Source organism: Daphnia pulex, chromosome 2, assembly GCF_021134715.1.
Source record: "Daphnia pulex isolate KAP4 chromosome 2, ASM2113471v1".
In the NCBI taxonomy this organism is placed as follows: domain Eukaryota; kingdom Metazoa; phylum Arthropoda; class Branchiopoda; order Diplostraca; family Daphniidae; genus Daphnia; species Daphnia pulex.
This window is the reverse complement of record NC_060018.1, coordinates 11235910-11247262: the sequence shown is the minus strand read 5'-3', so window position 1 is coordinate 11247262 and position 11353 is coordinate 11235910. Positions and strand designations below refer to the sequence as shown.

General features: G+C 40.0%; 2 protein-coding genes and 1 long non-coding RNA gene across 5 annotated transcripts; 2 read left to right on the top strand and 1 right to left on the bottom strand.

Moving 5' to 3' along the window:
* Nucleotides 1-298: 298 nt before the first annotated feature.
* Nucleotides 299-1294, bottom strand: LOC124204057. The gene is made up of 2 exons (XR_006878732.1): nt 948-1294; nt 299-867 (listed from the first exon to the last, which is right to left on the bottom strand). It is a non-coding gene; the product is annotated as an uncharacterized LOC124204057 (long non-coding RNA).
* Nucleotides 1295-1785: 491 nt separating this feature from the next.
* Nucleotides 1786-4978, top strand: LOC124205379. 3 transcript variants are annotated; one of them, XM_046602814.1, is made up of 6 exons: nt 1786-1946; nt 2010-3346; nt 3437-3811; nt 3877-4186; nt 4258-4452; nt 4530-4978. In XM_046602814.1, exons 1-3 carry the CDS (start codon nt 1921-1923, stop codon nt 3583-3585), a joined length of 1512 nt encoding a protein of 503 aa, XP_046458770.1. In that variant the 5' UTR covers nt 1786-1920; the 3' UTR covers nt 3586-3811; nt 3877-4186; nt 4258-4452; nt 4530-4978. The 3 variants fall into 3 exon arrangements, with proteins under 3 accessions (XP_046458770.1, XP_046458753.1, XP_046458762.1); XM_046602797.1 differs by having other exon boundaries at nt 3434-3811; XM_046602806.1 differs by lacking the exon at nt 4258-4452 and having other exon boundaries at nt 3434-3811.
* LOC124207826 (heme-binding protein 2-like) lies at nt 3961-4806 on the top strand. The gene is made up of 2 exons (XM_046605460.1): nt 3961-4175; nt 4530-4806. The coding sequence occupies exons 1-2, from the start codon at nt 3961-3963 to the stop codon at nt 4804-4806; spliced, it is 492 nt and encodes a 163-aa protein (XP_046461416.1).
* Nucleotides 4979-11353: the final 6375 nt, after the last annotated feature.

Below are 11353 nucleotides of genomic sequence, written 5' to 3'. Positions count from 1 at the left end.
CAAATTGATGTCAAAATTCGCTACGTTTGTCTCATTGAACTGACTCGGAATCCTTCAGTTGGTTAGTCTATTTATGAATGCTGTCCGTACCGAGATAAAAATGCTTCAATTGAAGACGTCATTGCCCAGATTTGAAGCTAGTTACGTTATATGTATACCTGACGTATATATACGAGATTCTATATATGACACGGTACACATGATGACTCACAATAACTGCTCGTTACGTTGTCCTACCAGAATAGATATAAAACCGCGTCAACCAAGGCCAAATGTTATTATCAGATCCCAACACAAGTTATTAGGGAAATAATTTATTAAAGCTATATGACCATTGAAAACACATACACGTTATAAGTTGCACAATGCCGGGTTAATAATCTGGTTCTAGTTTTATTTGGCGATCCATTTGTGCTGTCGGCTTGTTCAAATAACTTTGTCCTCTTATGATGATGACTAACTGACTGGGGGATATTTCACGTGCGTTGCGATCGTTGCGATAATAGGTGTGTGATGCAATAATGAAATTCTCAGTTGCCACATTATGTCAATAAATTTACAGATTATTGCTCGTAAGCGGCAGAGTTTCTTTCTTAGTTGCAGTATATAAAGGCACAGAAAAGTTCGTCAAATGTCAAATCATTCGTCAACCAAAAATTACCGAGTCCAGCAGCACTTTAATCAATCCAAGTCCAGCAAACGGGAGTCAACCAGTCGGCAACGCTGTCGCCATTTCGTAACTTGGCGGGGGATCGTTCTCTTTGTGAACACACGTTTCATAAGAAGGAATAGGGGACAAGTTGGTGCACTGGCCATCGGATGGCAGAGTTATAAAAGCAATTCCGTCGGCATTTCCACTTACAGTCACTAGAAATGTAAACAACACAATCTATAAGTTAACGACCCTTTACAGATACTATTGTATTAACTTTGACTAGAGTATTTACCGTGATCAATAACAGGTGCTTCCGTTTGTTCAATAATAGTTGTAGTAGCACGAATACGTTTTCTGTAGAAATAATAGAAAAACGAAATCAACGAGCTGATCAAGAAGAGCAGCAATCCCCAATAAACTTCCATCATCCAGTTGGTTATGGAATCACTGCACAACTCTGCTGGATAGGAATTCTTGTAATGATTTCTACTTAATCAGACAAAAAATCGTCTGCTACAATTGTCTAAATAATATGGGAAATAACGACGAGTTCAACTGGCTTTGAATCTCTCAGTTGGTTGTTTGTTAATGCCTCCCGCACCGAGATTCCACTTCAATTAATGAAGCCTTTCTCCGATTATCAAGCCCGTGTATGTTAAGCGTCTGACCAACCACACTTGTTTTGAAGTTGGCTCAAAACAGTCCACAACCTCATTTTACAGCGGTACAGATACGCAAACCCTAGTCCAAGAGATAAAATGTAGACATCAGAACTTGAAACCGCAGGTTATTCCCCAATTGAAGTACCGGGCTAGTTAAAGGCGGTTAAAGGCATAAACCATACAACGTCATCGCCAATTATGGTAGTTTCTGGTCTAAAAGTAATTATCTGCTGATTTTTTTGCTTTTTTCTTGTCTGGGAGACGAATTAGACTGGAAAGTTGAAACTAATATTATCCTTCAGCAGGTGAGAAAACCACTTTAATTGTTTTTGATCGGTGTGTTTAATTCAATATTATGTACAGGCTACCAATCGAATCTTTTTAAAAATGCTGATGGCCAAGTTGTATCGGATAGTAACCAGATCTCGACTTATCTTTGATCTTGTACATGCCATCACATGTCCGTGAACTTTACGACGGGCAATAGTTTGCGTGTGTCTCTCCATCGATCGAGATTCGCCATATTGGTGTCAGTTGGATGTTTGAGTTTCAGTTAGTTGGTATTGCACATACTGTACATATCGCTCCTTCCAGCGCCGAAGGATGGATCCAAACCGGAATTCTTATAAGTAAGTTCATGTTTAGAAGCTTTGTTTTGTTTTTCTGTTATATCAAAGATTTTATTACATAAGGTGCTGGGCCTTTTTGTTGTTTTTACTCGTCGTCGAGTCGGCCGTCGTTAACGGCCGAGCGGATGCATCGAATTCCGGACTTCCGGTAGCTTTCGACACTGTGCCGCTTGGCGATTTTCACATCCGCACCTACGAGAAGGAACTTGGTTCTTTGAATCGATTCTACTTCGCCCCGTTGGCTCTGCTGGAGCACACGAGTGCCTCTAGCGGCCGTAATAACTTGACCGGCGAAAATCAGCTGGCCTTCCGCGTCGAGATGTGGACGGAAGAGCTGGTCCACGTCGTCAAAGAGCATCTGAGCAACGTGACTGGGCTGGACGTGGCCGAGAACAAAGTGAGCGTGTTGCCGTTCGAAAAAGTTTCGATGCGCTGCCGACGGTGCGGCAGCAGCGGGACGGGCCGGCCCGATAGCCACTGGCGATCCTTTTCGCACGGACCCAAACAGATGCAATTCCGGCTGGTCTGCCCCACCTTGGAAGAGTGTCGAGATCTCGGCCAACAAATGATTACCCATCCGGAGCAGTTCTCCTCGCAGCTGACGCTCTACTTCCGATTTGATCATAAAAGTTTGACGTCCGGGGGCTCCTTGAGGCGCAAGTCCGCCTCCGTGTCCGGCGAGCACGTTTGGAACGGTCCAATTATGGCGGATTTGAATAGGAGATTTTCCAACTCTTCTTTCGCTTTGGTGACTGCCCAGGATCGCGCCAGGATCGTTTCCGAAGCTCTGGAAAATGTTCTGACGGATGTCGAGGTGTTGGAGGATTCCGACAATCTCGGACTGGAACCCGAGGACGAAACGCGTTTGCGGAGGATTTTGGAGAATCTCATCTTTGAAAATCACATCATTCCGCTGGAGGAAGATGACGAATCTTCGTGGAATTCTCTCTACTGGGACTACGAGAACGCCGGATCGGATGTGAGGCCAGACGTCATGGCCCGGAAACTCAACAAAATTTACCAGAACGCGGATGAGAAGGAGCGCAAGTGGATGGTTCAACAAGTGATGCAGGATGAGCCTTCCGGCCTGATGGCGTCGGCGAAAAATGTCGTCAGTGATGAGACACTTCGGGCTCTGACGAACGTCTTCCAAACTTCGCCATCACGTCTTTCGAGTAGGCTGGAAGAGAGCAGAAGAACTATCCAGTGGGAGAGAAATCATTTCGCTCCCAGGCTGACGAAATTGTACCGAATCAATTTGGACAAGCTGCGCAACAGTTTCAAGCCCGTGCGGAATATTCCCATCAAATATTCGGTCGTCGACTTGAAATTGGATCTAAACGTTCAACCGACAATGTCGCGAATTAATTTCGACAGAAAACCTCAGATTCCTAAATCCAGTAAAATATTTATTGATTTAGTAAAATTTATTATTGGGTGCTTAATTGTGTAATGATGTCCTCTTAAATTCGATAATTTTACGACAGCAGGAAATGAGGAAATTCAAGAACAATCGCAACCAGCGCCTACAAGTGACCCAACAGGAAATGAGGCCGACCCTGGAATATTTCAAGGTAAGTTGCGAATTTTGGCCGCTAGCTGCCGCTTCCTCCTGTTGACAAGGTTGCTATGGGGATAGTGTTATGTAAATACCCCGACTTACATAATTTAAAACAAATCGCGATGACAACATAAAACTTTCTAGTCGTTTCCTGTCAAACGACCTGTGGTTGTAGACTTACTCTGCACGAATAATCAGTTCTTGTCATTCTTCGCTATGGCACTGTCAGGTCTGTTCCAAACGCGGGGCCATCACCGGCGGAGGCATAGAGACTGCTCCCTACACCGTTCTGAGAAAAGAAAAGGTATTTCCATTATCAGTTAAATATTTTAATTTATTTTTGCAATTTCATATGTGTGCGTTCACTAGTAATATGAGGAGAGGCTTTATCCAGCTCAGAAATGGGTGAAGACCCAAACCGAGAGCATCTCGAAAGATTCTGCTTCTTCTGCCATGTTCTGGAAGCTGTTCAACTACATTTCAGGCAAGAATGATAAGAAAACCAAAGTTCCCATGACTGCTCCAGTCTCTGTTTTCATTGAACCTGCATCTGGTCCCAACTGCGAAAGCACTTTCACTATGGCATTCTATGTTCCGGCTGCTTTTCAAGATGACACACCACAACCCACAGAAAGTGGTGTGACGATTGAAGAATGCCAAAGTTCAAGGTTCTAGCAAGGTAAACTATATCAAATTTGCCTTAGGTAATAGCTTCCTTCTGAGAGAATTCTTGTTCTGTCTTCTATTTAGAGCTTTTCAAGGCCCTTCTGATGAAACAGCTTTTGTGCAAGAGGCAGTTCTTTTCGGAGAATTGATTCAGTCAAACAAAGAAACTGGGGTTGATTTTGATACTTATTTTTCCGCGCAATATTATAATGGAGATCCCGGCTCTGTCGAGATCGAAGAAATATGGTTTAAAAAAGCGAATTCATTCCTAGTATAATTGTGTGTAATTTTTGTATACTCTCCAATTTATCAAGTGTTTACAAAATAATCTAATGATTTTTTTTTTCAAATTCTAGAACTTGTGGGGGCTTTTCAAACGACCGCGTCACACAACAGGAACGTCAAAACCTGTTTGATTCTCTGGCTGAAGAGGATAAACAATTAGTCAACCAAACCGGACCATATTATTACGCTGGATACGATCCCCCATTCAAACTTTTTTATCGCCGCAACGAAGTATGGATGATTCCCCAATCTGAATTGAACTTGCCTCTTGATGCAGAATCCCAACAGCACACAACTGTCGCAAAGCCCATCAGCTCTTGCGACGAGAAAAATGAATCGGACAATTGAAGCAATTCCAAAAACTATTCAAAATTTAAAATTCTCTTAAAAAATTTCGTTCATTCTTTTCCGATCTTTGCAAAAATTCAATCTGGCTGGTTTTTGAGTAAATCCAATACTATATACGATACACAATTGTCGCTTTCACACGACAAAATAAATAAAGGGTTTCTGAAAATTATTTTTATTATTATTATCTTTTCGTTTAAATACGAGAAATTATCGAGATGACGAGTTGCTGATTGTAATAATAAAGTAGAGGTATTTCCCTTCTTCCGGACGTTTTCTTCCAGTCACTTTTTTCACGTTCTTCTTCCGGTCATTATTATTCCAGTCCCTTTATTCCATGCTCTTATTCCGGTCATTTCTTCCGGTCATTTATTTTACTTGAAAAACTGGTCACTGCACTTCCGAACAAAATTCCCTTTCTCCCTTCCCTTCCTTGTCGCTTACTTTTTCTTATTTTTTGAAAACATTATCGTTTATTTCTCTTTGGCCTTGTACCTTGTAGCCTTGGCTTTCGCCGCCGCTTTGGCTTTTTCTTTCACCAGGTTTTCTCTTTCAATATATCAGTGTTTTCTTTCATTTTATCATTCAATTTTTCTTTAGTAGCATCGGTTTTTTTCTTCACCGTATCCTTGGCTTTTCCTACCCGCCTTTCGGAACCATCTTTTGCCGTTTGTTTTACCTTGTGGGCAGCTTTTTTCAATTCTGTTTTCATTTTTTTCGCTAGTTTCTTGTCTCTTTGTTTTTAAGAAATTTGAAGCCGATCCCAAAATCCCTTTTCTGCTGCTTTTTTATTGTTGGAATCGGAGGCGTTGCATCAACGCGTGAACCTGATAGATCTATGATAACTTGTCGCTGCCGGTCGCTGCCATGGAGACATCTTCGTCGTTTTGATCGTCCGCTTCTGGTACGTAGACATCTTCCTGTTGATGTACCGAGTCTGTTCCTGGCGCAATATTACTGCCGTTGTGGAACTAAATAAATTTTACTTTGCCCACTGCATATTCATCCTCATAGCAGCTCAAAGTAATTCTGGTTATTCATCACAAGCCGTATGCAATCCCGTGAAGAATGAAAGAATATCATTTACGAAATTGTTTGTTTGGTTCGCACGTAACTTCATAAAACAAGATATTTTCTTTCACCAAGATGCGATGGGAATGAAAAGACGGAACAATTCTTAAGTGGACTACTTTGGTCATTAATGAACCAGGTTTTTATTTGTCCGGCCTCTCCATCGAAATTTAAGATAAAGAGAAATTAAAATGTGACAAACACCTAAAAATGTAAGCCTTGATGCAATTATCTTCAAATAACTTTAAAAAGGCCATTGGGTGTCCGCCTTCGAGATTTGGAGGCCTGTTCTCCGCCTGTCCCAATAGTGAATACTGCGGGGCAACGACCCGCGTTTTCACACATTGCATTCATCTCAAAAATTCAATTGAACGTATGAATTCCTTATTATGAATACAAATAATCATTTCTCATTCTTAATCATTTCTCATTCATTTTACGCATCGATACAAACTATGAGGTAAAACGGTGCTGCGGGGCAATGCCCCGCGTTGATGCGTTCTCATGTTGCATTCGTCGCAACCATTAAATTTATTAAATTAGTAGTTAGTAAGATCACAAATAAACAATTAAACACCCACAGTCAAATTACAGCTAATAAATTCATAAATTCCCCTAGACTGTGTCATCAAACAATGTGTCAACCCCCAATTTACACTACGCTAGATGTCAGCACGCGAAGGACTTACTACAAAGTTGGCTAACGTCCGAAGTTGCGAAAGCGAAGAAAAAAAATGTGACACGAACTGGGTAATAGATAGAGGAAACTAGAGTCATCATGGTTACTGCGCTCAACGTTGAATCATGGTATAATAGGTTGAAAGGTACCTCCACTGGGCCCTTCCCGGTTGGGCCCGATTTTAGGACGTATGGTGGCGCTAGTTGATAGTGGAGTCGTAAGTCGTAACATGGGATAGATAGGAAATATCATCGTATTTTTTATTCTGTTAAGTAGGAAATTAAAGTTTTTCGATAATTGAATTTTTTTATTGTTAAAAATATTTGTATCAATGTGTTAAGTACAATATTAAAAAAAAATTAATTGTTGGGTTTTTTCGTTTTTCCATGATGAAGGGAGGGTATTAGCCGCTAGATGGCTTGCCGAAAAGTCTCCTTATCTCTGCTCCACCCTTCTCTACCGTTCTTCTTTATGATGCTTGCACAGACAAGAGAGGGGGCGCACTCTGTTTTCTTCCATAAGGGAGGCAAACTTTGTAACTGGATAGACCATGACATCTTCCAAAAGTTTAAATTTATTCCAGGCTGTATTTCAATTGTTGTCCGTCTTGTTTTGGTGACAGCCTGCAAAAACCAATGCAATGATGGCTTCGGTTAACACACTACCACGTTCAAGGTTCCAGTTTAGTAACTCATTCAACGGGAATAAAGACATTTCCTCCAATGTTGGGGGCCTCTATCGTGCTTATCCACGATATTAACATCCACACTCGCGAAGGGCGAAAGGAAGACGAATCGGCTCTTGCAATCACGATCACTAAAAGCAGCATTTTTGATAATTCGGCTTGTGGGGTGCGATTTGATGAAGCCGTTGGCTGGGCTGAAATTGTCGGAGTTGAACTGCTGGAATTAACGGCGCTGTCCACAGATTTGGCCAAATCTTCTTCGACGGTCGGTTCAGCCTCATCAGCATCAGCCATCAGCAAAAAAATCACTTGAAACATTCGATCGTCCACGAGAACCTATTCACAAGATTTTTTTAGCAACATTGGATTTTTTTTCCCCATTTTTTGTACAATGACACATGAAGAGAAGAGAATTTAAGAATACATATATTATAAGGAAACATCCACAAATCCACTTACTCCTTGGACTCCTATTATTTGGAGGCATGTAGGGACTCAGGATCTCTTTCTTTCTTTTTGAGAAAGCAGCATTCGTCAAACTTAAACCTTTTTTCTTGCACACATTCCGTGAATTGCTTTTTTCTTTATTCTTCCAAATTCCATTTCTTTGTTTTCACTCGCGGTTTCTGAATAACACTTGGATTATGTAACCTAGGATTAGGATTTTTGGAATGATAATTACGATTATTTGTTGAAAACTTAAATAAAATTATGGAACAAATTATGTTTAATAGGTTATCACAGAGGGTTTTTTGAAAAAGTAGCACAGTTCGCGCACGTCACAGCGCTGCAATGCATGAACTGTTTCTTAACAACATCACAGCAGACGAGGCATAGTTTGTGTTGTTGAGTTTCCATTTCTTCTTCGTGTTCGTCTTGTTAATTCTCGAAATTTTCAGGACTTGAATCTCGTTTGGCTACCTCCAATTTTGTCGACTCGACTATCAGGTTCGGCTTATTCGTCTCCTGCTAATCAAAGTTAACACGATTATAGGCCAACCATAGACAAAACCATTTTCAGCACAGACCATCTGTCACACTAGCTATAGCCGTTTGTTAAAACAGCACATTAAATGGCAAAAGGAGACAAAGAACATAAATGTTTAAAGTTGAAAAGATATTGAGAGGGCAAAAAATACTTGAGTAATAAATACTTAGTTGGCAATCTAGAAAATCTAGAAAAAAACATGCCAAACAGGAAAATTAAAGTAGTTATCGTATAAAAAATAAATACAAATAAGAGACACAGATCCAACATTAAGTAATACTGCACGTGTGAAAGGACTGTAAAGGAAACCAGTAAAGAAAATATCCAATCGCGTTGTTAGTTAATATTATATGCTCACAAAGACATCCACTAAAAAACCAATGGGCTCACAAAACTCCTGAACAGGAGTTATTTTATTGTTAAAATAGTGTTCGAGCACAGCTAAAGAAATATTAACAATTCCAACACAAAGACGTTGAAAATAATACCAGAAAGGTTGAGAAAAAAGTTGGTTTCATGCGCGGAATAAATCTTCTGTGAACCTTGAAATTGAGTTTCGTCCTCTATCCGTTATCACTTTGAAGGGGCGCACCGTGTTGAAGAAGCACACATGTCAAGATGCAGCTGAAGACTCCATCGAGCTAGACGGCTGGCTAGATTTTTCTTTCGCAGAAACCAACATAAGGCATGATGAACAGTGACCAACTTGATCTGAATTTCCCAAATAAAGATTTTGAATTTTTGGACGGCCCAGACCAGAGCGAGGCATTCTTGTTCCGTGGTAGCGTAGTTGCGTTCACCTGGACTTAAAGGGCGACTGGCGTAGGCTAGAACTCTCTCTTTTCACTCCTGTCACTGAACGAATACTGCCCCAATTCCGAAGCCGCACGCGTCACAATGAATTTCCATTGGTAAATTATAATTTGGATGCCCCAGAACGGGAAGAGTTATCAAGGCATTCTTGAGGGTGTCGAAGCTCTTCTGCTGTTCAGCGGTCCACTGAAAGGAAATACTTTCTTGGTAAGTTCAATTAAGGGGCCCGCGAGGACGGCAAATTTCTTTATAAAACGTTTATAATAGGAGCAAAGTTCCGTGAAACTCTGAATTTCTTTAACTGAGTCGGGTATGGGAAACATGGATTTGGCATTCACTTTAGCTGGATCTGGCGAGATTCCAGCACCGCTGACTATATCACTTTAAATTTGTAAAGACCGTTGACTGTGCTAAAAGCTGTTTTTTTCCTTTATCTTTGAGTTTCATCTGCACCAGTAGCCGCTTTGCATTTCCATGATGGAGAAGTATTTCGATTCTTTCAGGAAACTGAGGGCATCCTCTATTCGGGGTAGAGGATAGGTGTCCCGGATCGTGATAGCGTTGAGCTTTCGACAGAAACGCCACATTCCGTCTGGCTTTTGAATCAAGATAACTGGGGCGGCAAACGGACTCTGTGAGGGCTCGATGACATCATCTTTCAAAATTCGGTCCACTTGCGTGTCAATTATCTCTTGCTGTTTCCAGACGCTGTTATAAGGAGGTTGGTGTATGGGTGGATGTTGTCCTAGGTTGATTTCATGCTGTACAAGGTTGGACGATCCCAGTTCACGATCCAAATCAATCAAAAATCATCATCATCACTGTTTTCTAGACTATCACAAACGGAGTTTATTGAAGTAAAGTTGGGTGTTTAATGATTAAGTTGGGTTAATTAAGATTAATTGTTATTAATTGACAGGATCCTCTGAATGTGGTTTCTTTTTGGTTAAGGATCATATTTTTCTTTGTCAGTTCTTGTAGTACGATTGACATCGCAGATGCAATATCAGATCCACCAGGGACTTGTTCCTTGGCGGATTTCATGACGAGGAAAGCAGAGTAGAATTTTTCCACACAACTGAAATATAAAAAAAAAAAACAATTTTTAGCAATTAAAAGATTTGCTACACTTAACGTTTTCAGAACTTACCTCTAATTGAGAGTGATGTAGCAACTTAGTAACAGTTCTTTTACAGTTTCTACAGCACACATATTGTTGCCAGCTTCCACGCCGTGGCAAACATACAAAACATCCAGATTCAAACCTTAAAAGTGATTGAGAAAAATTATATTTAAAGATTAACAGGTCGGCATCACCATGTGTTTCATGCAAAACATGGTGATGCAACAGAGAAATAATGTACAAATTTTAAACAGCTCACCTGGAACTGTGAGTAACACTTTGTACCTTGGTCCCACCTTCAAAGCTGAGAGCAGAAATTTGTACAGTTTCTCCCTCATGTTGTCGTTTGGATTCATTCTGAAGTGCTGAAAAAACCAAACAACGTTAGTTTAGATTTCGTTTCAAGTCTATGATGAATTCTATAGTCTACGATGCGTCTGTGATAACCCTATGATAAATTGCATCTCAAATATTACTAAGAACTAAATGAGCTTGCACATACGAGATTCTTATACAACAACGTAACGGAAAAATGTCTTGCTTGATCTTTTGTGAATGAAAATACGACATAATAATAGAACAAAACATAATGTAGACAAAAAACTCCAATTAAAACACTTATAATTGAGTGGATATAGTTGTAATCACTGGGAAAAGGGCAAAATTTCTGTAAAAACTCTCCTGAGTTATCAGCTTAGTTATTTCCACCCACGCTTACAGACTTTGGAAACCTACTGTGCAAGACCACTGTCAGAGGAATCTTCAGAAATATATTTTAAGGAATTAATTCTAGTATGTTATAAAAGTTATTGGAAAGTACCCATAACAAGTAATTTTTTAAAGTTACAGATTTATTGTAAACAATAAAATGATTACTTCTAATTTTGCGCTGGTACAGCTGTCACAGCTGTTGTAAAACTCAAAACTATGGCAGATGACACCACACGTTGATTAGTGAGTTTATGTATTAACAAAAAACCGAATTAAATTAGGGATGGAAGCTTAATTCAAAACGAAATTTAAATGTAAATTTGATTTGAAAACATTTTTACATCTTAACAATCTACGGTACTTAAAATAGGAAGAGACTAAAGACAAAGCCCATCAGTAGACAATATTTTACTCCCATACGTACCCATAGTAAAATAAAGAAAAATCAATAGTTGACCAAATTTGGGAGATTTTCAA

Coding starts and splice junctions, on each gene's coding strand:
- LOC124205379 (XM_046602806.1), top strand. CDS start 1,921: ATGGATCCAAACCGGAATTCTTATAA. Junction 1,947..2,009: donor CCAAACCGGAATTCTTATAA/GTAAGTTCATGT, acceptor TTATTACATAAG/GTGCTGGGCCTTTTTGTTGT. Junction 3,347..3,433: donor ACCTCAGATTCCTAAATCCA/GTAAAATATTTA, acceptor ATTTTACGACAG/CAGGAAATGAGGAAATTCAA.
- LOC124207826 (XM_046605460.1), top strand. CDS start 3,961: ATGTTCTGGAAGCTGTTCAACTACATTTCAGGCAAGAATGATAAGAAA. Junction 4,176..4,529: donor GAAGAATGCCAAAGTTCAAG/GTTCTAGCAAGG, acceptor TTCAAATTCTAG/AACTTGTGGGGGCTTTTCAA.